Source organism: Varanus komodoensis, unplaced genomic scaffold (assembly GCF_004798865.1).
Source record: "Varanus komodoensis strain SLA01 unplaced genomic scaffold, ASM479886v1 scaffold198, whole genome shotgun sequence".
NCBI lineage: Eukaryota > Metazoa > Chordata > Lepidosauria > Squamata > Varanidae > Varanus > Varanus komodoensis.
Genome location: NW_025335565.1, coordinates 36,532 through 62,567, shown reverse-complemented (window position 1 = coordinate 62,567; position 26,036 = coordinate 36,532). Strand labels below are relative to the sequence as shown.

General features: G+C 47.6%; 1 protein-coding gene across 1 annotated transcript; it reads right to left on the bottom strand.

Annotated features, from left to right (window-relative positions):
- Positions 1–14,677: 14,677 nt before the first annotated feature.
- LOC123022479 (vomeronasal type-2 receptor 26-like) lies at positions 14,678–24,143 on the bottom strand. The gene is made up of 7 exons (XM_044428178.1): positions 24,044–24,143; positions 23,518–23,638; positions 22,609–22,863; positions 19,932–20,223; positions 18,994–19,125; positions 18,351–18,627; positions 14,678–15,783 (listed from the first exon to the last, which is right to left on the bottom strand). Exons 1-7 carry the CDS (start codon positions 24,141–24,143, stop codon positions 14,873–14,875), a joined length of 2,088 nt encoding a protein of 695 aa, XP_044284113.1. The 3' UTR covers positions 14,678–14,872.
- Positions 24,144–26,036: the final 1,893 nt, after the last annotated feature.

The following is a 26,036-nucleotide window of genomic DNA, read 5'->3' as shown; positions in this document are numbered from 1 at the left end:
CACCCCTTTTTTTTTTTTTTTACAAAAAAAGCACTGCATCCTTCTATCAAACTTGGAACTCTTTTTATTATTGGCTAGAGAAACGTGACTATGTGTAGATTTGAATATGTCTACAGATTGGTATAAGAAAAAATGGGTGGCTGACCCAGTAGGCCTGAAGTCTTTAATGACTGATGTTTTAGTTTCTTTTTTTTTTTTTTTTTAGTTAAGAAAATAATAATAATAAAACTTACTAAAAAAAAAGAAGAATAGCCCGCGCCTCGCTCTGATTGCCTTGGCGCGTGCCTCTATCACAGGCCGATTAGAGCCGGGTGACCCGCTTAAGGGGCTGTCCTGAGGAATGCTCTGGGGCGCAGCGGGAGCTGTGAGGGAGGGGAGAGATGGCTGGTCAGAAAAGGGGAGGAAACACCCGCCCATCAACTGCCAGCACCGCAAAGGAAGAGCCATCCAAGCAAGGCCTTTGGCCTGTTCCAGCTCCAGAGCACTTTGCACCGCGGAAGTGAATGTAAACTATCCCATAATTCCTATGGCTTCTCCCCAGTGCGACTTCTTCCGTGGCACTGGATTACCAAGATGCTCAACAGGGACAGGAGAATTGTCCACTTTCACCCCACAATGGACCCTTTCCCTGCTTGGTGTTGGAAGGTCCATGCTTATATTTAGTCGGGCTTTGTCTGAACCTCCAGCTTGGTGGCATTTGGGTCTTCTTTGGGGAAGGACTTCCACTTGCCAAGAATCTCTTTTCACTGGTATCTTTTCATTGGGTTTTCTTCCCCTGTGGCTTTAATCCCTACTGCTTTCCTGTTTAACTTTTCCATATTGATTGGATCCACTCTGGAAATATAGAAGAATTGTTCACTTTCATCCCACGATGAACCCTTTCCCTGCTTGGTGTTTGCTTTTCCCTTTTCCTTTACCCGGTCTGCGTCACGTGTCCTCCATTCCCTGCAGGCTTGGAAAGTCTCCCTCCGCACCGCATCTCACGCTCCCTCGTTCTGCTGAAAAGACTCCCTCCTGCCCGCCGGCAGGGCGGAAAATGATGCGGCTGTTCCCACCATGCATGGCACCCCCCATCCCACCCCGCCTGCCGGGCCCCAGGGCCCACCGGCAGCTCCTGAGTGGAAGCAGCCCCCTCCTGCCCCATGCAAGGCCAGCCCCACACTCGGCGCCCGATGCCCCAGAACATCCCGGGGCTCAAATCCTCCCCGGAAGGAAGATCAGGCAAAGCAAATGCTGCGCCGCTTTGCACCCGGGGAGTCCGGATCAGGCCCCGCGCTTTGCCTGCAGCAGCAAGAGAAGGGGAATCTTCCCCCTGCTTCCCCTCCCGGCTCCCCTCCTTCTCGCCGGGATCCCCTCCGCCCCTTCCATCCACCAGCCCACCTTGCCTTTCTCCGAGCCCGTCTCGCTGCTGGGACCACCAGGCCGGGGCGTCCGCGGGGCTCCCCGCGCCCCTTTCCCGCCTCTCCAGGCAGAGCCGTGCTCTCCTTGTGCTTTCCAGACATGGAGCGGAAGCGCACCGAGCCCTGCTGCCCGCCCACCAGGAGCTGCTTCCCCCGGGAGGACCGGAAAAGCCGGATTCCGGAGTCCCCCTTGGATGCGCCGCCTTTCCCTGGTTCTGGAGGACGCGGTCTTCCGAATTGCACCCAAAGCACGCAGCACATCCGCCTCCAACAAGTGAGCCCCGAAATCAGGAGTGGCATCGTTTGTGTGTGCCTGCTACCAGAAAGGGGATCCAGAGGGCCCTAGAATGTGGGCTAAGATGAGAAAGGGCCCCAGACAGGTGGTTTGGAGGCAAATTGATAGGTAGGGTGACCCCCTGCATGATCGTCAGAGCCACACCAGAAGGCCTGGTTCCATGAAAGGCCCCGTGGCTTGAAGGAATGTGTTGTGAGAGGATGTCATTATGGGGTGAAGAGATGAAAGCTCGCTGCAGTGAGTCCTTTTTATGGAATTGATTAGGAATGAATTAATGATCTCAATTCGAATCCAAGGCAAACCATTCAACATCACAGTAGTCCAAGTCTGTGCCCCAACCACTGGTGCTGAAAAGGCTGAAGTTGACCAGTTCTACGAAGACCTACAACACCTTCTAGAATTAACTACAAAAAAATGATGTCTATATCATCATGGGGGATTGGAATGCTAAAGCAGGAAGCCAAAAAGATAACTGGAATAACAGGCAAGTTTGGTCTTGGAGTACAAAATGAAGCAGGGCACAGGCTGGTAGAATTTTGTCAAGAGAATACGATGGTCATAGTAAACACTCTTTTCCAACAATCCAAGAGACGACTCTACAAATGGACATCACCAGACGGTCAACATAGAAATCAGATTGACTATGTGCTCTGCAGCCAAAGATGGAGAAGCTCTAAACAGTCAGTAAAAACTAGACCAGGAGCTGACTGTGGCTCAGATCATGAGCTTCTCATTGCAAAATTTGGGCTTAAATTGAAGAAAGTAGGGAAATGCACTAGTGATGCACTACGGAAATCTACTACAGAAATGCACTCAGGTATGACCTAAATCATATCCCTGATGAATATACAGTAGAGGTGAAAAATAGATTTAAGGAATTAGATCTGATAAACAGAGTGCCTGAATGCAGAATTCCAGGGAATAGCTAGAAGAGATAAGAATGCCTTCTTCAATGAACAGTGCAAAGAAATAGAAGAAAACAATAGAATAGGGAGGACCAGAGATCTCTTCAAGAAAATTGGAGATATGGAGGGAACGTTTCATGCAAAGATGGGCATGATAAAGGACCAAAATGGCAGGGACCTAACAGAGGCAGAAGTGATTAAGAAGAGGTGGCAAGATTACACAGAAGAACTATACAAGAAAGAGCTTAAGGTCCCTGAAAACCATGATGGGGTGGTCACCGACCTCGAGCCAAACATCCTGGAATGTAAAGTCAAATGGGCCTTAGGAAGTCTGAGCAGCAACAAAGCTAGTGGAGGAGACAGTTTTCCAGCTGAGCTATTCAAAATTCTAAAAGACGATGCAGTAAAAGTGCTACACTCAATATGCCAGCAAATTTGGAAAACTCAACACTGGCCACAGGATTGGAAAACGTCAGTTTACATTCCAATCCCAAAGAAGGGCAATGCCAAAGAATGTTCAAACTAATGCACCATTGCACTCATTTCACATGCTGGCAAAGTGAGGCTCAAAATCCTACAAGCTAGGCTCCAGCAGTATGTGGACCGAGAACTACCAGAAGTACAGGCAGGATTTCGAAGAGGGAGAGAAACTAGAGATCAAATTGCCAACATATGCTGGATCATGGAGAAAGCTAGGTGGTTCCAGAAAAACATCTACTTCTGCTTCATTGACTATGCTAAAGCCTTTGATTGTGTTGATCACAACAAACTGTGGCAAGTTCTTAAAGAGATGGTAGTACCAGACCATCTTACTTGTCTCTTGAGAAACCTATATGCAGGTCAAGAAGCAACAGTGAGAACTGGACACGGAACCACTGATTGGTTCAAAATTGAGAAAGGAGTTCGGCAAGGCTGTATACTGCTGCCCTGCCTATTTAACTTATATGCAGAGCACATCATGAGAATGGTGGGGCTAGATGAATCAGCAGTTGGAATTAAGATTGCTGGGAGAAATAGCAAAAACCTCAGATATGCAGATAATACCACTCTCATTGTAGAAAATGAAAGAGAAACTAAAGAACCTCTTGATGCGGGTGAAGGAGGAGAGTGCAAAAGTTGGCTTGAAACTCAACATTAAGAAAACTAAGATCCTGGCATCTGGTCCTCTCACTTCCTGGCAAATAGATGGGGAAGAAATGGAGGTAGTGACAGATTTTATTTTCCTGGGCTCACTGCAGACAGTGACTGCAGCCAAGAAATTAAAAGACTCCTGCTCCTTGGGAGGAAAGCTATGGCAAATCTAGACAGCTCACTAAAAAGCAGAGACATCACCCTGCCAACAAAAGTGCGTATAGTCAAGGCTATGGTTTTCCCAGTTGCAATGTATGGCTGTGAAAGCTGGACCATAAGGAAGGCTGAGCACCGAAGAATTGAGTCTTTGAATTGCGGTGCTGGAGGAGACTTGGACTGCAAGGCGATCAAACCAGTCAGTCCTAGAAGAGACCAACCCTGACTGCTCTTTAGAAGATGAGATACTGAAGAAGAAACTCAAATACTTTGGCCACCTAATGAGAAAGAAGGACTCCCTGGAGAAGAGTCTAATGCTGGGAAGAATAGACGGCAAAAGATGAAGGGGACGGCAGAGAAGGAGGTGGCTAGATGGAGTCACTGAAGCAGTCAGTGTGAGCTTAAGTGGACTCCGGGGGATGGTGGAGGATAGGAAGGCCTGGAGGAATGTTGTTCATGGTGTCGCGATGGGTTGGACACGACTTCGTGACTAACAACAACAAAATTCAATATTAAGCCATATTAAAATATTGATTAAATAAAAGGGTCCTAACCTGGCGCCGAAAAACGTATAATGATGGTGCCTGGCTGTGGCGGGTTGGCTGGGCCAGCCAGTCAACCTCGGCAAGCGGCGCGAGAAAGTTTAAAGAAAGAAAAAAAGACTGCAGTCCAGAAATCAGTTACAAAGCATGCTCAGTTTAGTTGCAGGGGGAGAACAACAAAAACTTCTTCCCCCCCAGGTTTTTTTTCTTTTTCCCCAAGTTTTTTCTCCTTCTTTTTTCCCCTCACCACCGGCATCTGCTTTTATTACTTCACACTTTTTACCTAGGCATTTGAATACAGCCAATTAGCCATCGTATACAAGCAGCCAACACTTTAATGCTTAGGTTACAAGCCTTATATGGTTACAAGCCTTATATGGTTACATAGGTAAATTACAATACTCTTGGTCTTTGTGTGGTACGTGAGTACAGCATGACCCAGCAATGAATTCCCACATCTCCTCCGTTTTGTTTATTTAAATGAACTATCACTTCTGTACTGGTGAAGTCAATTTTTGCCAAGTGTATACGTCAGGAAGAGATGATTCCAGAGAACCTCAACGAACAAGCAGAGGGTACCCCACATCCTCATAAGGAGGAAGCAGAGGAGCATGATCTTCATCATCATGCGAGTTCAAAACATGATATTTGATTTGATACAGCTGCTTGGCCGTAAGGTTAACAGTCGGGGAAGGCGCACGAGCAAAGCAACGCTTGAGCACATCAACAAGAGAAGGTATACATTGAATACAACAGCATAACATAATTAAAATCACGATAATAATAATAACATACATGATTAGTGACCGAAGCCAGGAAAGATTAGGCAACCAAGACCAGAGCCAAGAGAAATCCGTCCAAGAGGAGGGGTCTCTTCGGAGATCTGTGACCACCTCTTGGATGGTAGTTAAGGATTGCTCGATCACACCAGATTGGTTAACGTAGAAACAGCAAGATTGATTTAGCCAAGCGCACACTCCGCCATTGCGGAGAAATAAGTAATCAAGAGCAAGGCGATTTTGAACAACAACTTTAGCTAAAGAGTCCACTTCTGTTTGTAAAGCTTTTATGGCAATTTTTGAAACATTGGCCAAGCGTTCTATGTCTTTAGATATATTAAGCAATTTTAGATTGGTGAAAACACCATGCAAAGAAGGAATGAAAAACCCAACGAAATCAAGGAAACCTCGAGTGTTAGAATCAAGGTTCCGTCTATATAAATGAGGGTTGGTAGCCCTTTTTACAGCATCATGGGATTGAATATTCATATTCAGAGGTCCTAAAGAAGCAAGGGTACAGGTACCATGCCAGAAGGGAGGGAGGACTTTATATGCGGCAGTGCCACAAACGAAAAATACCCCAGGAGGTAACCCATAGGTATAATTTTCAGGTTTTCCTCCCCTTTTTATGACAGTTCGTTGCCAATGAAAGGAACGGAATAAAAGATACTTACTATCCGGTAGAGACATTTGAGCCCTCCACCGGGTGACGTTATCGGGCCAAGGACCCCTGACGCCACTTGCTGTGCAATTGTCCACCACATAACCACTCATGAAATAAGCGGAAGCAGCGGAACAAATACATCGAGATTCAACACAAGGGCAAGTAGGAAGGTAGATTATGGAGCCATAATCTTTAACAGTGTAGTCCCAGTCAATTGAGTTATGAGGAAGAACAAGAGTGGTGCTACAGTTTGGATATGCACCTACATCAGCTGACCCATAAAAGGCTTTAATGCAATAGGGTGCAGGTGGCCACAATGCTTGATTATCCAGTAAAATAGGGCTAGTAATAGAGTCTTTAGTTATAGTAGAATTGGCATCATGAACAGAGATGTTAGCCCAATCACTGTAGTTCAGAAATTGGAATGGGATGAGAGGCCAATGCCAATTATGATGGGAAGTATGAGTGCAAAGCCAACAGTCTGATAGATTAGTGGTGGCAACAACATCATTAGCAAGTTGTAAGAACATATTCTCTACTAACGGAATGGGGGCTACATAAAAAGGCAAGGTGAAAAGAGTGAGCAAAAAACTAGACATTACGAAGACTTTCTCCATGGCCGAACGCAACGTGCAGGAATCCAAAGAGGGCCGTTATCCAAAGCTACCGCTGCGTATCCACGGCCCCAAGTTATCAACGGCACAGGTCCCTTCCACTCAGGATCAGGTAATTTTCTATAGCTCACAAGCGGACGTGGAAGTTGTTCCTCAGTCCTGAAATGAAGCTCAACAGGTGTATGAGACCTATTGTGGGGAGTGAACAAAAAACTTAAGGTATAAAGGACCTTAGCTACAACAGCTGGAATATCAGCGGTGGATATCCCTCTTCCTTCAGTCTGCTTATGGAGCACAGATTTGAAGGTGAGGTGTGCTCTTTCCACAATAGCTTGACCTGCAGAATTAAAAGGAATACCATGAGATAACTTTATACCCCACAAATTGCAGAATTCTGAAAATGAATGAGAACAATATGATGGGCCATTGTCCGTTTTGATAGCCAATGGCCTCCCCATCACAGCAAATGTCCTGATGCAATGCTGAATAACATGTCTCGATGTTTCCCCCTTCATGGGTGTTGCCCAAATAAATCCTGAATAGGTATCAACAGTTAAATGTAACTTATTGAGAGGAGCCAACGATGGTACATGAGTAACATCCATTTGCCACGTCTGATTAGCTTGAGTCCCTCGAGGGTTCACTGCATCAAAAGGAAAGTTTATCGGTGATTTACAACATGATGGGCAGGCTGATACAATGTCCCTTGCTTGTGACATAGGAATAGAAAACATTTTATGCAGAACTTTAGCTGATTGATGAAAGGTATCATGAGATAGGATGGGGTCATCAAATAAAGAAAAAACATTCTGTTTAAGTGCACCATCAGCTCGAGCATTCCCTTCTGCCAAAAATCCTGGAAATCCTGTATGGGATCTAATATGAGTCACATAGCAGAAATATGATCGTTCTTGGATCAATTGTTGCAGCTGGCAAAACATTCCATAAAGTTCTCTATCAATAGCAGGTGACAAATACGACAATGGCAAATGTAGCAACAACTTATAAACGTATTGAGTATCTACAATAAGATTAAAATCTTCTTGCGCAAACAATTGAAATGCTAAAATTACAGCAGCTAGTTCAGACCGCTGTGCTGATGATTGATTTTCAGTGAACTTCGATGACTAAGAGCCACCTGGCATCTGCCAAGTAACCACTCCTCGGGTAGGAGAACCATCTGTAAACAAAGTTATTGCATGTGACAGTGGCTGTAAAGAAAAGCAAGATGTTAGTTTATATGAAATCTGTGAAAATAGCTGCAAGCGTTTATCTTTCGGTGGATTATGGAGGACTTTTCCCAAGAATCCAGCGAATGCAACTTGAAATTCTGAAGATGTAACCAGCAATCGCTCCACCTCCTCCTGCTTAAAAGGAAAAAACACACAGTCAATATCTTTCCCAGTAAGCTGTAAAGTTCTGTGCCGTGCTTTAAAAAATAAGTCTGCCATAGCAGTTATCCAAGGGTATAAATTTCTTGACGGTGTATGTGGCAAATAGATCCATTCTATGATGCAGATTGTCTCTTTATCTTTGGGCACGTAAAGAATGGCTATTGGTAATGATGGTGTAGACAAAATAAAGCAAGAAAGTTGTAAATCCTCATTTAGCCGCCGATCAACTGCCCGAACACGAAGCCTTTGAGCAAGTAGTTGAAAAGCAGCTTTCATTGCTGGAGTGACAGGGATTTTATCTGCTGGAGATGAATGACCTGCCAGGGCCATAAACTGTGGTGAAAGGTCGTCAGTAGTAAGGGCTAAAGATGGCCTAGCCCAATTAATATTCCCCAGCAAACTTTGGAGCTGTACCAGAGTCAATGTTTCCGGAATATGAAACTGTGGCAAGACTGGCACTGAGGCCTTTTCTGAAAGCTGGTGTCCTAAGTATTTGAAAGGAGGGTCTTCTTGGACCTTTTCTGGTGCTACATAAAGTCCATATGCTTCTAACGAAGCAACAAGAAAGTCCATATGACATTTATCAACACTTTTCCCTGCTATTAAGATGTCATCCATGTAATGATACACCATTAAGTCCGGAAATGCTGATCGAAATGGTTGCAGGGCCAAAGCAACAAATAGCTGACAGAGGGTGGGAGAATTTGCCATTCCTTGAGGCAATACACACCACTCATACCTTTTTGTAGGGCGATCGTTGTTCAGCACTGGAACTGTAAATGCAAATTTTTCTCGATCTTGAGGAGCTAGTAATATATTAAAAAAACAGTCTTTCAAGTCAATTATTTTCAGTTTATAATTTTGTGGGATCAAGTTTGGATTTGGCATCCCACATTGAACAGGCCCCATCACTTGCATACATTCATTCACTTTTCTTAAGTCTTGTAATAATCTCCATTTGCCTGATTTCTTTTTTATCACAAATATTGGTGTATTCCATGGACTGGAACTAGGCTGAATGTGTCCCAACTGAAGTTGCTCCTGAATAAGGGCCTCCACCGCCTGGAGCTTTTGTAAAGGCAGCGGCCACTGGTCTACCCATACTGGCGCAGTTGTTTTCCATTTGATGGGCAATGCATGCAATGGCACTGATGGGGAGGCCCTCAGGATAAATTTGTACTGATGGTAACTCCTAAGGACGAAAGTAAGTCTCTGCCCCATAAGGTAAATGGAATGTCCATAATTAAAGGACGTAAAGTCACAGTGCGGCCTTCAGATTGGAAGGTAATTTGCTGTACACTTCGGGAAGCAGCTGTAAAGCCTCCCACTCCATAAACAGGAGAAGCTGGAGCTGTGGGGAACTTTTCAGGCCAATCCTTTTTTGCTATAACAGTCACATCAGCCCCTGAATCCAGCATCCCTTTTATACAGCGTCCTGCCATGGTGACAGATAAATAAGGCCTGTCTGTTGTCAGTCGGATAGTTGCCATTGCAATGGGTGTAGTTTGCAAATTACTTGGCATAGGCTGGCAAGACTGCTGAGAGTCCCTTTTGCTTTGCAATGGTATTAAGAGCATACGAGCTACAGGTGAATCTGCCAGAACTTCCATACGCATAGTGGACCAGAGATGTAGTACAATGTCTGTTGAGCCAGATGATTCATATAAGCCAGGAGTCACATGCCAAAAATCCGGTCGCATGATAGGGAGCAATAAGCCAATGTGGCCTGTTGGTATCGGATGAGATACCCTAGCAGGGACTGGTACAGCAAATCCAGGAGTTAGCATCACCGATGAGGTGAGAACAACAGGTAGTCCATAACAACCTGGGTTATGCTCACATGGCTCATGTGGCTTTTCATCATCCCCTATAGTATAAAGGCGAGGATTTGACAAGCTGCAAAACGGCCATTTGCCACCAGGGGGCAGCTCAGGGAACGAGTTCTCCTGCAGTTCAAATTCTCCTATTGTTTGGGGGGGCCCGGAGTTGGCCCCGCCCTCGTTTCCCTGGCTACAGTCGGAGCCTGGTTGTCCCGCCTGGGGGCGTGAGCGACACTGATTAGCCCAATGAAAACCCTTCTTGCAGATAGGGCATTTTTTGGAAGGACGGGCTGCACTCCTTTGAACAGAACGGCATTGCGCTCTGAAATGGCCTTCTCTGCCACACCCAAAGCATCTCTTACTAGCAGCAGGATTATTAGCCTGTTGGAATGTCTGTACTGCAGCTGCTAGCAAACGTGCCTTATGGGTTTGTGATCCAACATTCTGACACACCCGAAGCATAGTATGTATATCAGTATCTGGATTATTATAAATGGGTGTGAGGGCCGTTTTACAGTCCTCATTTGCATTTTCAAACGCTAGCTGCTTGAGCAATAATTTTCAAGCTCTAGGACTGTCGATTTGGCGTTCCACTGCCCGCATTAGTTTATTAATGAAATCAGTATATGGCTCTGTAGCGCCTTGCCTTATATTAACGAAGCTGGATAATGAATTGTCTCCAGGCTCTGGGATCTTTTTCCAGGCTTTTACAGCTATATTTGCCACTTGAGTCAAAGCCTGATCGGTTAACGCAACTTGTTGAACGGTCATCGCGAAGGCTCCCTCCCCCATTAGCATGTCCTCTGTGATGTTAATGTTATTCATAGCATTCTGCACCGCCTGTGCAGTCGCACCCTGCCGCCAAGCCTCCATACAAAGGAGGCTTTGAGCGGGGGGGAGGAGAGAGCGGAGGATCATTTTCCAATCCATGGGCGTTAGCCTCTGGAGGGACATGCCTTCAAGCAAAGCTCTAGTAAATGGTGCTTGAATACCATTATCCCGGATTGATCGCTGTAACTCTTTTAAAGTTTGCAACGGAAGCGGTTCGTATCCATCCGGAACAGCTTGCATGCCTCTTCCCCCCGGGGGCCCCTCTGAGCACGGGAAACGCTGCTGGAATCTCTTGCGATCCCGGATCCCCTTCCTCCATAATTGCTGCTTGCAAGGCAGCAGCTAACGCAGCTGAACGCTGCATCGCAGGGGCCAGGGTCACCGCAAGTTCCTCATTTTCCGATCCCAGATCGTCAGGCGGTTTAGACGGCGGAAGATGGCGGCGCTCCTCATATAGAGGAGGAGGAGGAGGGGCTCTAGGGATCGGGACCGGCGTGGGGGGTAAAATTCGCGGCAGGGGTGGATTTAGCACGGTTTCAGCTTCCAGTTGTTGATTAAATAATATATTAGTCGGCGTTAGTCCTTTTAAACAAGCCCGGACTTTACACCACGTGAATAAAATCCTGGAAGTTATTCTGGGATGATCCTGAAAACAGGACCCAATTTTACACCAATGTTCAAGCTTCAACGTGCCTGCCTCCAGAACCCAGGGGCAAACGTCATCAATTGCTTTAATTAAATCTTGAACTTCACTTTCAGTGACAGAATGTCCCTCTTTAGTAAGTAGAAAATGGAGGTCCTTTTTAAACGCCTGCTTCTTGGCAGACAATGAAGAGCCCATTTCAATGGCGCTCTAACTCAAATTAGTCACACTCACCGGGATCCGAAGATGCGTGGCGCGCCTGCAGCCCTGGCCGGGCGTGGGGAGGTGACGATCGCGGGGAACCGCCAGCTAGCAGCCGGGGTTGAATCAAGGCAAACCGCTTGCCTTACAAGGTTTGAAAAGTTTGAAAGGCCTCAGAGAGGGCACCACTTGTGGCGGGTTGGCTGGGCCAGCCAGTCAACCTCGGCAAGCGGCGCGAGAAAGTTTAAAGAAAGAAAAAAAGACTGCAGTCCAGAAATCAGTTACAAAGCATGCTCAGTTTAGTTGCAGGGGGAGAACAGCAAAAACTTCTTCCCCCCAGGTTTTTTTTTCTTCTTCCCCAAGTTTTTTCTCCTTCTTTTTTCCCCTCACCACTGGCATCTGCTTTTATTACTTCACACTTTTTACCTAGGCATTTGAATACAGCCAATTAGCCATCGTATACAAGCAGCCAACACCTTAATGCTTAGGTTACAAGCCTTATATGGTTACAAGCCTTATATGGTTACATAGGTAAATTACAATACTCTTGGTCTTCGTGTGGTACGTGAGTACAGCATGACCCAGCAATGAATTCCCACACCTGGCGAACCTCTTTGGGGAGCGCATTCCATAATCAGGGCACCACCACAGAGAAGACCCTCTTCCGGGTACCCTGTCTCCTAATGTCTTTCTCAGAGGATTCCTGGAGGAGGGCTTCTGCTGCTGATCTCGGGGCGGGCAGGCGGGAAAATACGGAAAAAGGCATCCCTGATCCCGAGCCATTTAGGGCTTTATAGGTTACCAGCACCTTGAATTGAGCCCGGACTTCGATGGGAAGCCAGTGGACCTGATATAGGACTGAGGTTATATGTGAATAATGCCCAGGCCCCAACAGCATCCTGGCAGCTCTATTTTGAACCATATGAAGTATCCGGACTGGATTTAATGGCAGCCCCACATAAAGCGTATTAGAGTCATCCAAATGGGAAGGAACCAATGTGTGTGTTACTGTTGCTAGGCAATCCTCCTCCAGGTAGGGACACAGCTGATAGATTAGCCAAAGCTGGAGGAAAGCACTCCTCGCCACCTCTGTCACTTGGGCTTCCAAGGACAGCTCCGGGTCGAGGAGCACTCCCAAGCTGTGGACCCCATCCTTTAGAGGGAGTGCAACCCCATCCAGGGCAGGGCCCAAGTCACCTACTCAGGAGCTCGAATCACCCATCAACAGGACCTCCATTTTATCTGGATTAAGCTTCAGTTTATTGGCCCTCATCCAGCCCATTACTTCGGCCAGGCACCATTTCAGGATAGCCACTGCCTCACCTGGGTTAGTTGAAAACGAGAGGTAGAGCTGGGTATCATCAGCGTACTGATGACTCCACAGCCCAAACCTCCTGATGACCTCTCCCAGTGGTTTCATGTAGATGTTAAATAGCCAGGGGGACAAAATGGAACCCTGTGGTACTCCATGGCAGAGTTGCCATGGCGCAGAGCAAAAGTCCCCCAGCACTCCCTTCTGAAATTGGCTGGCAAGGTAGGACCGGAACCACTGCCAAGCAGTGCCTCCTTCTCCCAATCCTGCCAGCCTATCCAGGAGGATACCATGGTCAATGATATCGAAAGCTGCTGAGAGGTCCAGGAGAACCAACAGGGATGCACTCCTCTGTCTCTCTCTCTGCACAGGTCATCATACAGGGCGACCAAGGTAGATTCAGTACCGTACCCAAGTCTGAAGCTGTACTGAAATGGGTCCAGATAATCAGTATCATCCAAGACTACCTGGAGTTGTTCTGCCACCACCTGCTCCAACACCTTGTCCAAAAATGGGATGTTGGCCACTGGTCTGTACTTGGCAGCCATCCCTGGATCCAGAGATGCCTTCTTTAGGACAGGTCTGATTACCACCTCCTTTAAAGGAGCGGACACCCAGCCTTCCCTCAGAGAGTTAGTTATTAAATGAATTAGTTATTAAACTAATATAACTCCCTGGTTGTTTCACCATTTTGGGAAAACGGGCAAATCATATGCTTGTGGAAGGATTGTGGCCTGCAATATTCGTGAGGGAAATAAGAGCTGCTCAGAAAGGGCTTGGAAAGAATACAGCACCCAGAGGAGACAGGATGGTAGCAGGAGCAATCCTAGAAGAGTAGAGTAGGAAGGAGCCAGGAAGAGCATGAGTCCAACTCCCAGTGGACCAAATCCGAACAAGAGTAAGCAGCCAATGTGGAGAATAATGCACGGCCCACTTGGGATGGCCCTGTGAGCATGGCTTACTGCAAGATTTCCTTTCCCCTTTCCTACCCTCCATCCTGGGTCTTGTGCCCCAGGCAGGAGGGCAGCAGGGGGCACTCACCGCTTCCATTCCCCTGCATGTGTTTTCTGATCTTCTGCCTCACAGACATTCAGACGCCCTGCATTTTTGCTCTGCAAAGGGGCCTGCATTGAGAGCCAGCCTTCTTGAACTCCAGGCAAAGCAAGGGCAGGAGAAGATGAACATCAGAGAGAAACAGAGAATGTGTGTGTGTCCCCAGAAGCAGCAAGGGCAGGGGAGGGGAGGGGAGGGGAGGGGAGGCTGCCCACCAACAGCAGGGGGCTCAGTAGCCTTTGGGCCAGTGTGGGCCCTGTGGCTGCGTGACTCCTTTGGACTTGCACTTCAGCTGGCCATTTCCGCTGTCCTCAAGTCTTGGCCATCAAGCCTTAACGGGACCAAATGATGCTCGTGGGGGCTGTCAGTTCTTCCAGTTCAGATGTGTATCTGAAGCACTCAGTGGGGTGGTCCTTGTCCTGAGGCTGCCAGGAAGCTCTAAGAGTGAGAAAGAAACCGACAATACCTGCCCACCAAAAAGGAAGTGGCCAGAGTGGGCATCGTGTCAGGAGCTGCCCACATTCCACTGCTCATGTCACCTCCTGAAAGGGCTTTCATACCAAGAAGACTTCCTGGTCAAAACATGGATGGTATGAGCCACTTGCATCAAACTTGTTTTCACACATTGACTCCCTGGTGTTAACTCTTCTGTCTGGAGCAGAGGAGAATTCCTCCGGCAAGCTCCAAGCAGAAGCACCTGGGTGAAGTGGAGAAGCACTCCAAAACCATGTCCCTCTAGACACTCCCGGAGAAACCCTTTCTCCGTGCCTCATGTGATCTAAGATGAAGCAGTGAAACGGGTTCAGAGAAGATTGTTTTGGAGACAGTTGTCTGGCAGTTCTTCACCCTCCTGGTTGAAGGCAGGAACTGAGATGCAATTGAACTGATTTGCAGGGTGGATCTTGGAAATTGACCACAGGTCAAAGACACCATTCCGGCAGGAGTGTCAGGACTGGATTCTGAGACTTGTGCACTTATACTTTCAAGGAAACCTTTCATACCACCTCTGGGTCCTCAGGAGGACTTCCTATATTTTTAGAGGGGCAAAAATGTGAAAATAGTTAATGATAGAAACCACTAATGAGATCAAAAGAAATAAAGAAATAAAAGAATATATGGGTTGCAATACGTATCAAATGTATGCTTTGCTTTTCACCATGAGATGATCCTTGGAATTCAGATCAGGCCTCACTAGAATAATGTAGCACTTGGGGAGGAAGATGCAGCCCAGCAGCCCAGCACTGGAGGCCAAGATGGAGAAGACCTGCACGGCCACCATGTACTTCCCCCTCGTGCTGAGGTAGGTGGGCACAAAGGACACCCAGACGCTGCAGAACATCAGCATGCTGAAGGTGATCAGCTTGGCCTCGTTGAAGGACCCAGGAAGTTTCCTGGCCAGGAAGGCCACTGTGAAGCAGATGGCAGCCAGGAAGCCCATGTAGCCAAGGGCAGTGTAGAACATGGCCACAGAGCCTTCGTTGCACTGCAGGATGATTTGCCCTGCCTGGGAGTGCATGTCAGAGTCAGGGAAGGGTGGAGTGGTCCCCAACCAGATGGTGCAGATGAGAATTTGGACACTGGAACACGAGATGACAATGGCATTGGCCAAACTCTTCCCCAGCCACTTCCTTGCCACATTCCCAGGCTTGGTGGCCAGGAAGGCCAGCACCACAGTGATGGTCTTGGCCAAGAGAGATGAGACAGCCACTGAGAAGATGATGCTGAAGGCCATTTGTCGTAGGAGGCAGGTCACCTTCCTTGGCTGGCCGATGAAGAGGAAGGAGGACAGGAAGGAAAGCAGGAGGGAGACAAGGAGAATGTAGGAGAGGTCCCGGTTGTTGGCCCTCACTATGGGGGTTTCCAGGAACTTAATGAAGATTCCTAACACAAATCCTGTCATAAAGGATAGGATCAGGGCCGAGGAAACCAGGGTGACTCCTAGGTAACCTTCGTGAGACAGGAAGGTGATAATCCTGGGGATGCATCGATTTCGGTCCTTGTTTGGATGCTGATCGGCTGGGCACTTGGTGCAATGCTCTGCATCTGGAAAGCACAGGAGAAATGTCAGTAATTCTCACCTTTGTGGACAAGCACAGATATTTTCTGAGATAGGAGTGATCACACATGTTACATTTCCGAACATTGCAATTGGACTTGATTTGAACTGTGGGAACGGAAGCTGCCAAAGCCTCCTTCTTTTCAATAAAGTGTTTTGTGAGTGTTCTAGATTTTGTTTCCCTGCTATGACAGTGGGCATGCACCAAAGAACCCATGACCAGTCCATCTACCATGGCTTATTTGCAGGGTGGCTTAGCATGATAGGACAGTTCACACACCTGCTTGATGGATCAATGCCCACCTCCCCAGGTGTGCATTTTCCTTCGTGGTCACTCACCTTCCTGGGTGGAGATGGTCCCTTCCGCACATGGAGTGCAGTCATAGCAGCAAATGAGCTTTCCTTCCTGAGCCACCTTGAAGAATCCCGGGCGGCAGCTCTCCACACACCTGGATTGGGGCAGGGGCTGAGTGGAGAAAGAAGGACCATCAAGCAAAATTGTGTGGAATGGGGAAACAAAGCTGGACCAAAGAGGAGAGGAGACAAGGCAAAAGGCAAGACGGCAGGAGCCTGGTAGAAGTTAGGCAGGAACGGTTCCTGCGTCAGGGACTATCCCTGTTCCATTCTTAGGTTTTCCTGCTAAGAAACAGGCAGAATTGTACCCACGCAATCCCTAGAGCTCAAGAAGGAGGATGATAGTTTCATTGCTCTGCCACATGAACATGCAGTTCATCAAACCCAGATGCCCTGCTTAAATCTCCAACGGCCGTTGGTGATCTTCCCCAAATGTGGAAGGATAAAAATTACCGGAAACACTCTTTGCTGAGCCTTGTCTCCTTCCTGAAGAGGATCCCCTGCTGGTCCAAATACACAGTAATGGACAGGGTTTAGCAACAGATCACAGAGGATGCAGAGGAGCAGCATTCATGCAGTCAGTTGATGTCCTATGACTGGATTGGACCTGGTGAAGCAGAAGTGACTTACATTCCCTCCCAGGACATGCATTCTCTCTATGAAATGCACTGGCTCAACCTAACGCTCATCAAGACATGTGAAACACATGGCATGAAAGGAAAGGCATGGCTCTTCCTCACCTTGTTGAACCACTTGGGCCACACGATGGCATCTTGGTCCAAGGTGAATTTGGGCCCAGGTGATCGCTGCCTTTCTAGGCTCCCGAGTTTCACTCTTACGACAGACAAGTTGGGAAACTTGACCCAGTTCACAAGGTCCAAATTGGCTGCCAGCTCTCCGTTCTCATCCAAATACACCCCGTCAACTGAATTATTGTGAAACTGTGGGTCTCTTAGGAAAGGGCGAAGCTGGGATGACAGATAAATCAAATGCTTTGAGGAAACAACAAGCCACATTTCATCTCCCAGATATCTCTTGGGGTTGAATCCAGAGTCATGTGGCAGGGAATGCCTCCTTTTATGAAACAGGATTCTGACTTTCTCTCTGGATGCCCTTGGTTGGCTTTAGGGATTGCGAAAACAGGCACCATTGGAACCTACAAACTCTTTTGGAATCCAGGACGGATATTAGTTGCTTTAAGGTGAAGATTTTGGGAATCCTTCCAAAGCAGCAAGTTGTCAGTCCTGCAGCAGGGCTGAGATCCTTCTCAAACTGACCTGAGATTTCAGTAAACTGCATTTGGGAGCATTTACTCCTGAGAAGGCTCACTAAGGATGGCATCATAAATATTAGGATGGTGAATGATTGGGGCAGAATGGGAATCTCTTACACACACATCACATTTCATAAGATCAATACAGTGGAGAAAACTAAGGGTGAATTCAGAGCAGAACTATTGCCTGCTTGGTGCCAGTGATGGGTTTAATGCAGAAATGTAATGCAAGGCATCGCAAGTGAAAGGATGGGGGACAGCAGAGGTTGCAGCAGGACCTGGAAAGTCAAAAAGAGGCAGTGGATGAGGCCAGAAACTAACCCAGGGTCCAGCAGGGTTTGCAAAGTCCCTCAGAGGGTGAATGGGTCGGGCCACTTGCCCACGCACACTCAGGGCTTGAGAATGGGTCAAGTGCGGGTTACCATTCAAATGTGGATTATGGAGGAAGCAGGGATATTATGTGGTCTGAACTGAGCCAAGATAAGCTGTGACTTGTTCACCACAAACAACCCCGGAAGAAAAATGCAGATTTGTGGCTACATTTGTGAATCTCTGTCTCAAGCAAAAGGGACACTTTGGTTATCAACACACCCAACTGTTGTGAGTATGCTATCATGTTGCCTGAACCTAATCCATCAAGTAGCTAGAGCAATTTGGACTCTTTCAGAGTGGCAAGATGGGGGATAATGTGAGACAGTGTGGAGTTAAACCATCACTGGTGGCATCAGCAGGGGGATTGCATGCTCTGAACCTAGAAAGAGAGCAGCACGGAGTGCATTACAGCCTCATGGACATGCAACGTCTCACCTCCGTTCTCATACCCTCCACCCAGGGCAATAATTCTGGACTGAGCAACTCATGATCACCAAGGCTGGAATGAGTCTACCTGCCATGGTTGAAGCCTGCGAACCTCCAGCCTGTCTCCACCTTCCATTTCCACCTTCCTGATTCTAGAGGAGAAGGCAGCATCCATGGCATGGGCCACTGCCTGGACGGTGCTGTAAGAGAAGTAGCTGTCCAGGGACAGGGCTCTCTCCCTGTCTTCTTGGGGAAAGGACTCCAGCTTCTGGGATTCCCTGCATCTTGTCCACATCTTCACTGATGTCACATGCTCAGAATACGAGCAATTAAATGACATATTCACAAAGTCCTCCATATCTAAGAAGAAATCTTCAGAATCCTCATAGTTTGTCCCTTTATTTGTCTGGAGGGTGAAGGAAAATAAACCACAGACATCTTCTAAATAGACACCAATGTATCTCAAATCCAGGGTAAGGTCCCACATAGCTGTGACAATCCAGATTTTCCCAACAGTGCGTTTCATCCTGTTCTCAAGCGTTATTTGCACAATGAATATTCCATAGAGGAAGGAACTGGTCTCTGCACAATAAATATAGAGATTGACTTGTCCCAACTTATTCCATGTACCAGAACGGAGCACTAAAGAATCTGCTTTCACTGCCTCCAGGGTTTGTGAAACAAACACACAAATGCCATTCCTGAGGAGCTCAGGGGTCAAGGATCTCATAAACTTGTGGCCATTATCAGTGTCTAGAGCAAGGAGACCAACCATTGTCCACTTGAAATGCCGCAGCAGTTGGACGATCCCCAGGTACTGCACCCCTTCTTTGGGGACCATCCGGAAGAGAAAAGGGAACTGAGTTTGATCGCTCAGAACCTGAGAAGCAAAGGCATAAACAACCTGGGAAAGAATGGAGGAGAATGATGGGTTTTTCATTGCAGAAGAAAAGTTAAAGTCTCCAGGTGATGAGGTTATAAGTTATCATGCATATAAAACACTCTCATCCCAAGGAAAGCAGTACTTTCTATTAAGCATCAAGGTTTCAGGTTTCATAGTTGTAAAACACTGGAAAAATGGATGACCTGAAAGGCCAGAATTAGGGTTTGGATGAGCCCTGTTGGAATCTGCACATCTAGCAGCCACACACTTCTCATGCTGCACCCAGGGGACATGACGGATCTGGACCCCGACATGGATTCCCTGCACCTCCCCAGTCTGAACTATGCAGCAGCTCCTGAGCTTCCATACTGGAAGGCAGCTCCCGACTGTTCATCCCACCTTTCCAGTGGGGCAGGAATGCACAGTTCACGCTTTGTTCCCCCTTCATCATGGCCCAACCTTTGCAGAATGCAGAAGGGGAGGAAAGGAGCCTCAATAGTCACTTGCCACCTTGTTCTCCCTTGCAGTCCAGGAATGCTCCTTCTTTGTAAATCTGCATGCGGAAGGGGAGTAAAGGACCCACATTTAGTGTCCACTGTGGAATTTTTCCTGTAAACAGAAACAGCATGTCCAGACCAGTGCAGAGTGAGGCCCTGGAGCAGGTACATGGGTCCTTTGGACTGTTGCATCCTGTAGCTGATACATGCTGCCTGTCTTAATGGGGTCTGACACACCCATTGAAGCTCTTTGGATAACTCTTGATTCCTCTAGAGAGGATATGCCAGGAGGTCAACTGAACCTGAACAGGCTTCCCAGCCATATCCCACCTGCGGGAATTTGTAGATGCCCAACATGTTCGAAATCTGGACAGAGTTGTCGGAGTCCAGTGCTTCAAGAATAGCCAACCAGTGGTTCTTCCTCCCACAGTTGTAGTTGGGAACATTGGTTGGGCCCACTGAGAGCAGGTCTACGGCTGCGTCGGAAGTCATTCTGGCGTCGTTATAGGTGTCGTACACATTGTAGCCCAGGGAGAAGTTAGGAAGGAGGCCGGGATTCTGGTTGATCTCCTGAATGGCAAAGAGGAAGGAGAGAATCTTCTCATAATAAGTGCTTCCTGCCCTGAAAAAAAGAGAAGAAAATGTTTGTCACCCACCTGTCCCCCCTTCTCCATGCGTCTTGGCAATGGCCAATCATGGTTTACTTTTATGAGGAGTTAATAATTTGGATCCCTCTCTTCGATGTGCACCATAATGTGAGGGTGTTTGAGAGTAACCAAGAAGCTAAGAGCAAATCAGTCCAAAATGGAACTAGATGTGGTGCCAGAAGAAGAGACCCCAAGCTGGAAGGCACTCAGTGAACTACTCGGGCAGAGCAAAGGACAAAGGTGAAAGCCCCGATGCTGGTGACACACCTGGACCAGAGCTGCGAGGAAGCCTAGACTGACTTGCACAGAGCTGAAAGGTGGGGCTGAGGCTGCACAACACACACATTTGGAACATGGAACACAAGCAGTAGCAGTCAAGGCAAAGTTGAAGCAACAAAGTGAGAAACAGAACTGATAAGCCCCACAGTCCTTGGAGTCAGTGAACTAAAGAGGAGAGGAAAGGGTCATTTTCAGTCAGATGCAAAGTGCATTGAAAGCTATAATGAGAATTCAGACTAGCTAATATTGGTCAGAATTCATGGAAAACCTGCCAGCAGCACCATGATTCAGACCTATGCTCTGACCATGGAAGCTGAAGAAGAAATGATAAACTTTTATATAGGTGTACAAGAAGAAATTGGTAACACACCAGAACAAGACATGGTGCTAATCTTGGGGGTCTGAAACACAAAGTTGGAACCAAAGCAGAATCAGATGTTGTAGGAGAATTTGGCCTAAGGGTCAGACAAAGTGGCAGAATAGCTCATAGATATCTGAGAATCCACCAGACCGTTTATTGCGAATTCATACTCCAGCAGCCAGTCAGACAACTGTATACATGGAAATGCACACGAACATCAGCAGACAGGCAATACAGAAATCTGGCAGACTTTGTGATTGGAAGCAGAAGAAGATAATAGTGACTTGTGCTACTGAAATCATTGACCACGAGCCAGAAGAACTGTGGACTGAAACTAGGGAGCTTGAGGGGAAAATGCCAAAACACATTTCCTGAGGCGAAAAGAAAGGAAATCCTAGATGGATGACAGAAGGAAGGGTCACCATTGCCAAGGACAAGTAAGAAGCAAAAGTCAAAGGTCAGGGCAATGGGGTCAGAATCCTGAATGGAGATTTTCAGCAACTACCAAGTAGAGACAAAAAGAAGTTTTATGATGACCAGAGCAAAGAGAAAGGGCAGAATGACAAAAGGGGGAAAACAAGAGACCTCTTTCAGAGCTTCCAATAAATCAAAGGAAAATTCAATCCTCAGTGGGAAGGGGGAGGGGGAGACTAACTGAGCAGGAAAAAAGAAGAGAAGATGGAAACAATATCCAGAAAGACAAAGCAAAGAAGATAAAAAGAGGGCAGACTTCAAAGAGGACTCTGCTGAGGAAACACCTGCAGTATTTGAAAGCTGCTCCAAAAGGACTTGGAAGGAAGAAGGAACCTCCAGTGGAGAGGATGTCAGCTGGACCCCTCCAACCTGCAGAGACATAGAAACATGGAGACCAACTCCTAGCAAGCATATTCCAAGAAAATGGGAAATGAAGCCATGGCCCACATAGTGGGAACATCCAATATACATCCCAGTTCCCCAGAAAGGAGAGATGAAGAGTGCAGCAACCAAAAGACCATTGCATCAGTGGCCACTCAAGCAAGCTGATGCTCAGGGTGCTGAAACACAGGACTTCACCCTGTACCGACTGGGACATGCCTGGTGTTCAAGCGGATTCTGAAAAGAAAGAGGCCATTGAGATCCTTTTGCACAGGTACCACGGCTTCTCGAGTGCAGCAAGGAACCCTGAGAAAAGCAGATTTGTCGCAGAACCATCTCTGTATTGACCTGCAATAAAACTAAAACATTCCAAATCACTTTGGCCGTCACCTTTGAGGTCACATGTAACTCTGCATTATGCCAGTACCACTTTCCAGATGCCATCTGAGACCCAACTCAAGGATATATGCCCAGCCTCAAATACCATCCTACCAGCTTCACAGGCAGATTTTGGGCAGCTGGTTGTGTAGCTTGTTTCAGTGTCAAGATCCTTTATTCAATTATAAAGAAGCCTGGTACAAAGTATGCTCTAAGGCTGGGATTCAGTACAGCTTTCCAAGGCCATTGAAAGGAAAAACTCATGAAAGGACAATAGAAAAGGCTGAATTCTTGGGGGACACTCAACGGCAACCCCCTCCAACCTGGATCCGCCAGTTTTCCTGGATTCCAATCCACAGCGTTGCTGAACTGTCCTCACAGCCCAGCTAGTTCAGGAAGAAAAGACCCCAGATGAAATTGCGGTGTGTTCACATGGCAAACAATCCCACAGGCCAGGCTGGTCATGGGAATTCATGCAGTGACTTACCAAAGCCATCCATGAGAGGCTGGCTTGTTGAAAGAGTGTGGCACGAATTGTACACGCTCTGCAGAGATGCCCGCACTGATGACATAGTCTCCTGGCCTGTAGTAATTCCGGGGGTGAGCTTCATCCCTTTCCCAGCTCCAGGGGCACCTGGCCTTGGGCATCCCCCAGGAGGCCTCTGGGTGAAGCAGCAGCAGCAGCAGGAAGAGTGGCCTGGCTGTTGGTCTGCCAGTCACAGCCTCCAGCCTCCTCTTGTGGCTAATTCGAGAAAGGATTAAGAGAACCAGGACCTCCTTTGCAAGTGACAGACCCTGCAGCTTTCCAAGTTGAGACGGAGCCTGGGCAGCCATGGCTCTGCATCCAGAGGGGATGAGAGGTTGCCCCATGCACTAAACCTTCCCTAAGTGCTCAGTGGCAGAGGAAGCATGGATGTGCCTTCCCTTTGGCCTCTGTACATGTATCAGCCACTCATCCTGCTCTTGAATCAGATGTTTCCATCAGTGGACTCAAGGGAGGTCTGTCATGCTGGCCCATGAGGATTCCACAGAGCTGTGCAAGACTAGCAGTAAATCACTCTCATTTCCATAATTATATGGAAATGTTTGGAACAGCTCTGAAACTTTCTGAAAGTTTTGCTCAGTGCCATGGGCAGGGATGCAGCTGGAGAAACATAAGCTCCTGGGAATTCCTGATGCTGCTCCTTCGAGGCAACCAGGATGGAGGGATCTGTGCACTGCAATAAGCCTGGAAGAGGTGACTTTCTGCCTCACATGTTCACTAACTTTTCCCCAGCATGGCAGCTCTTTAGGAAGGGAAAGTGGCCCAGGACAAACTGTTACCCTTAAATTTGTTTCTCCCATTTTGGGGAGCTCACCCAAATCCCCTGGAGGTTCAACTCAAGAGAATCTCTACCTGGTACGACTGCTGTCTCCACGAGGCTGAATACTATCCCCACTTTTATCCAGTGTGGGGTCCAGGGAATGCCTCCAAAACTTTCCAAACTCGCTTTTCAACTCCACGGGCAGGTGCACAGCTGGAGAGAAGCGTGTGTGGGAACTCCCGGGTGCTGCTCCCTCGTGTGGAACAGGGTCAAGGACTCCTTCAGGCTGGGCAGTCTGCAGTTCACCTTGAAGGACCCTGTGCTGCAGCACCTGCCATGTACTTCCCAAGTGTTGTGCTCTTGGCTTTCAGGGGATCTTCTGGAGGAAGGAATGTGGCCAGGAGAAAACTCTTGCTGTTAAGTCTTCTTGGTCCCTTTTCTTTGGGGCACAGGAATGGACTGACCTTGGGGGATCCCTAACTTAGGTGACACACATTTTCTGACATCAGAAAGGAACCCCGGGCCACACATTGAGATCTGTGAGACACTGAGCTATAAATTCAGATACAATATTGCATAGATGGCACAACCTATGTAGGATGGGAGTGGGACCGGTACCTCCAAAGTCTTTGCCAGGTTCCAGGGCAAACGCCCCCTTCCAACGCCTGCCCCGTGCTGGTACTTGTCCTCCTTGAATATTTTCCAGGGCTGCCACCATGTTTGCTCACCTGGATGCATGCGCTGGGTCCGTGTGTGCCCACCCATCGGATCCAGTGCATCATCTCTTAATCTGAGCCCTGGAAGGGTAACACTCCCCCTGCCTGACTCTCAAAATTAAGCAGAGAGAGCTCCACCATGTGCCCTCCCATGGGATCCAGTGGGGGCAAAAGGGCTGGACTGCAGGCTGGGGAGATTGGGCTTTTAGTTCCCTCCTCGGCCACGAAGCTCACCTAGTGACTTTGGGACAGTCACTCGCCCTCAGCAGAAAGTGCTTCACAGGGTGGTGGTTGTGCAGATGAACTGGGGGGAGGAAGGGCAGGTAAGTCACTTTGGGTCCCCTGTGGGTGGAAGCAAGCAGCATAGACCTCGATGGTAGTGGTGAGGACAATGGACCACCTGTGAGCATAGACAACATGATGGACGGCCTCCCCAGTGCGAAAGCTGCAAATACCGTGCAGCGTTTCACTCTGTAGATACTGCTGGGCTGGAGCCCTGTTCCAAGGTGATACCAGCGATGAGGAGCAATGCATTCATGAGTTCCCAAGAAGATGAGCTCCCTTCTTCTTGCCATGAAGAAGGCTGGAATTCAGAACCTCCAAAGTGGCTCTGAAATGCCACCCGTTTCTTGTGCCAGCCCAGCTAGAGGGGCACAGGCGAGGAGTTCTGGTGCCTGCATGAGAAGGTGGTCCAACGTGGAGGCACTCAGAGGTATCACTCCCTGGAGAACTCTCACCAATTCCTCAAGTTCATTTCACAACTGCTTTCATTGTCACTCTTGTGTTTTGCCCCAGACCAAAGGGCACCTTAGCAAATCTGATGCCCAAACACTGGACACAGTATTCTGGATAAGGTCTGACTATTGCAGGGTATAGGGGACCTATCACATCTCGTGATTTGGAAGTACTTCTATTAACACATCCCAAAATAGTATTTGCTCTTTTTGCAGCTGCCTCACACAGCTGGCCTGTGGAGCCTCTCACCTGAAACAGTGCACCTGATCTGACTACAGAACTTAGCAGTTTGGTTTAATCATTCATGAATGGAACTTAATAAAAAAAAAATTCCTGGCAGAATGCAATGGTTTAATTTAATGGCAGGAAAGGACTTGACTGGAGCCAAACCGTCATAAAGAACCTAGTGGGGTTTCCTCGCTTGCTTGCTCTTACAGAGAACCCATGCAGCCTTGGCCTGTGGCAGTGTCCTCTCTCATGAATTTGGTTCTTCAGCACATAGAAACGTAGCAATATAGAAACAGAGTGAGTCAGAAGGGGTCTCCTGGGCCATCTAACCTGATCCCCGGCTAAAGCATTTTGTTGTCTACATTTCTGGTAAATTGTCTGCTTCAGAATATTGGATCCTTCTAATTATTAGCAGTTTGGTTTAATCATTTGTGAACAGGATTTCATCAGAAAAGTCCTGGTGGAATGCAATTGTTTGCTAACCGCTACGGCTGAACTTTGCAAGAGAACAGAGAATCCAGTGCTTATCCACAGAAAAAGTGAAGCGAAGTATGTAAGTTAGGCCTTGATGTAAGCCAGAAAAACGGTGTGGCAAATATCAAGGTGAGTGGAGACTTGTCCAAATGGAAAGCTGCAAAAAAGAGAAGTTTTTCAAAACCTTTAAGAAATATTTAAAAAAGAGAAATAAAGGATTCGGCAATGTAATAATTTTCTCAAAGGTTTCTAACCTGTTCAATGACTCCCTGAGAAAATGAAATCTTCAGAGCAGCCATGTAGGTACTGCTAGCCAGTGGAATGGACCCTCCAACCCACAGGGCCCTGGACCTGCTCCTCCAGCTGGGGTTGAGCCTCCTGCCTCTGCTGGGGCTGGTGGGATCCAAGTCCCCCCCTCTGCATCACACCCACGAGATGCAAGCCAAGAGCCTTGGCAA

Coding starts and splice junctions, on each gene's coding strand:
- LOC123022479 (XM_044428178.1), bottom strand. CDS start 24,143: ATGGTGGCAGCCCTGGAAAATATTCAAGGAGGACAAGTACCAGCACGG. Junction 23,639..24,043: donor ACCTGGCAAAGACTTTGGAG/GTACCGGTCCCA, acceptor GCTTCTCTCCAG/CTGTGCACCTGCCCGTGGAG. Junction 22,864..23,517: donor GGAGACAGCAGTCGTACCAG/GTAGAGATTCTC, acceptor TTCTCGAATTAG/CCACAAGAGGAGGCTGGAGG.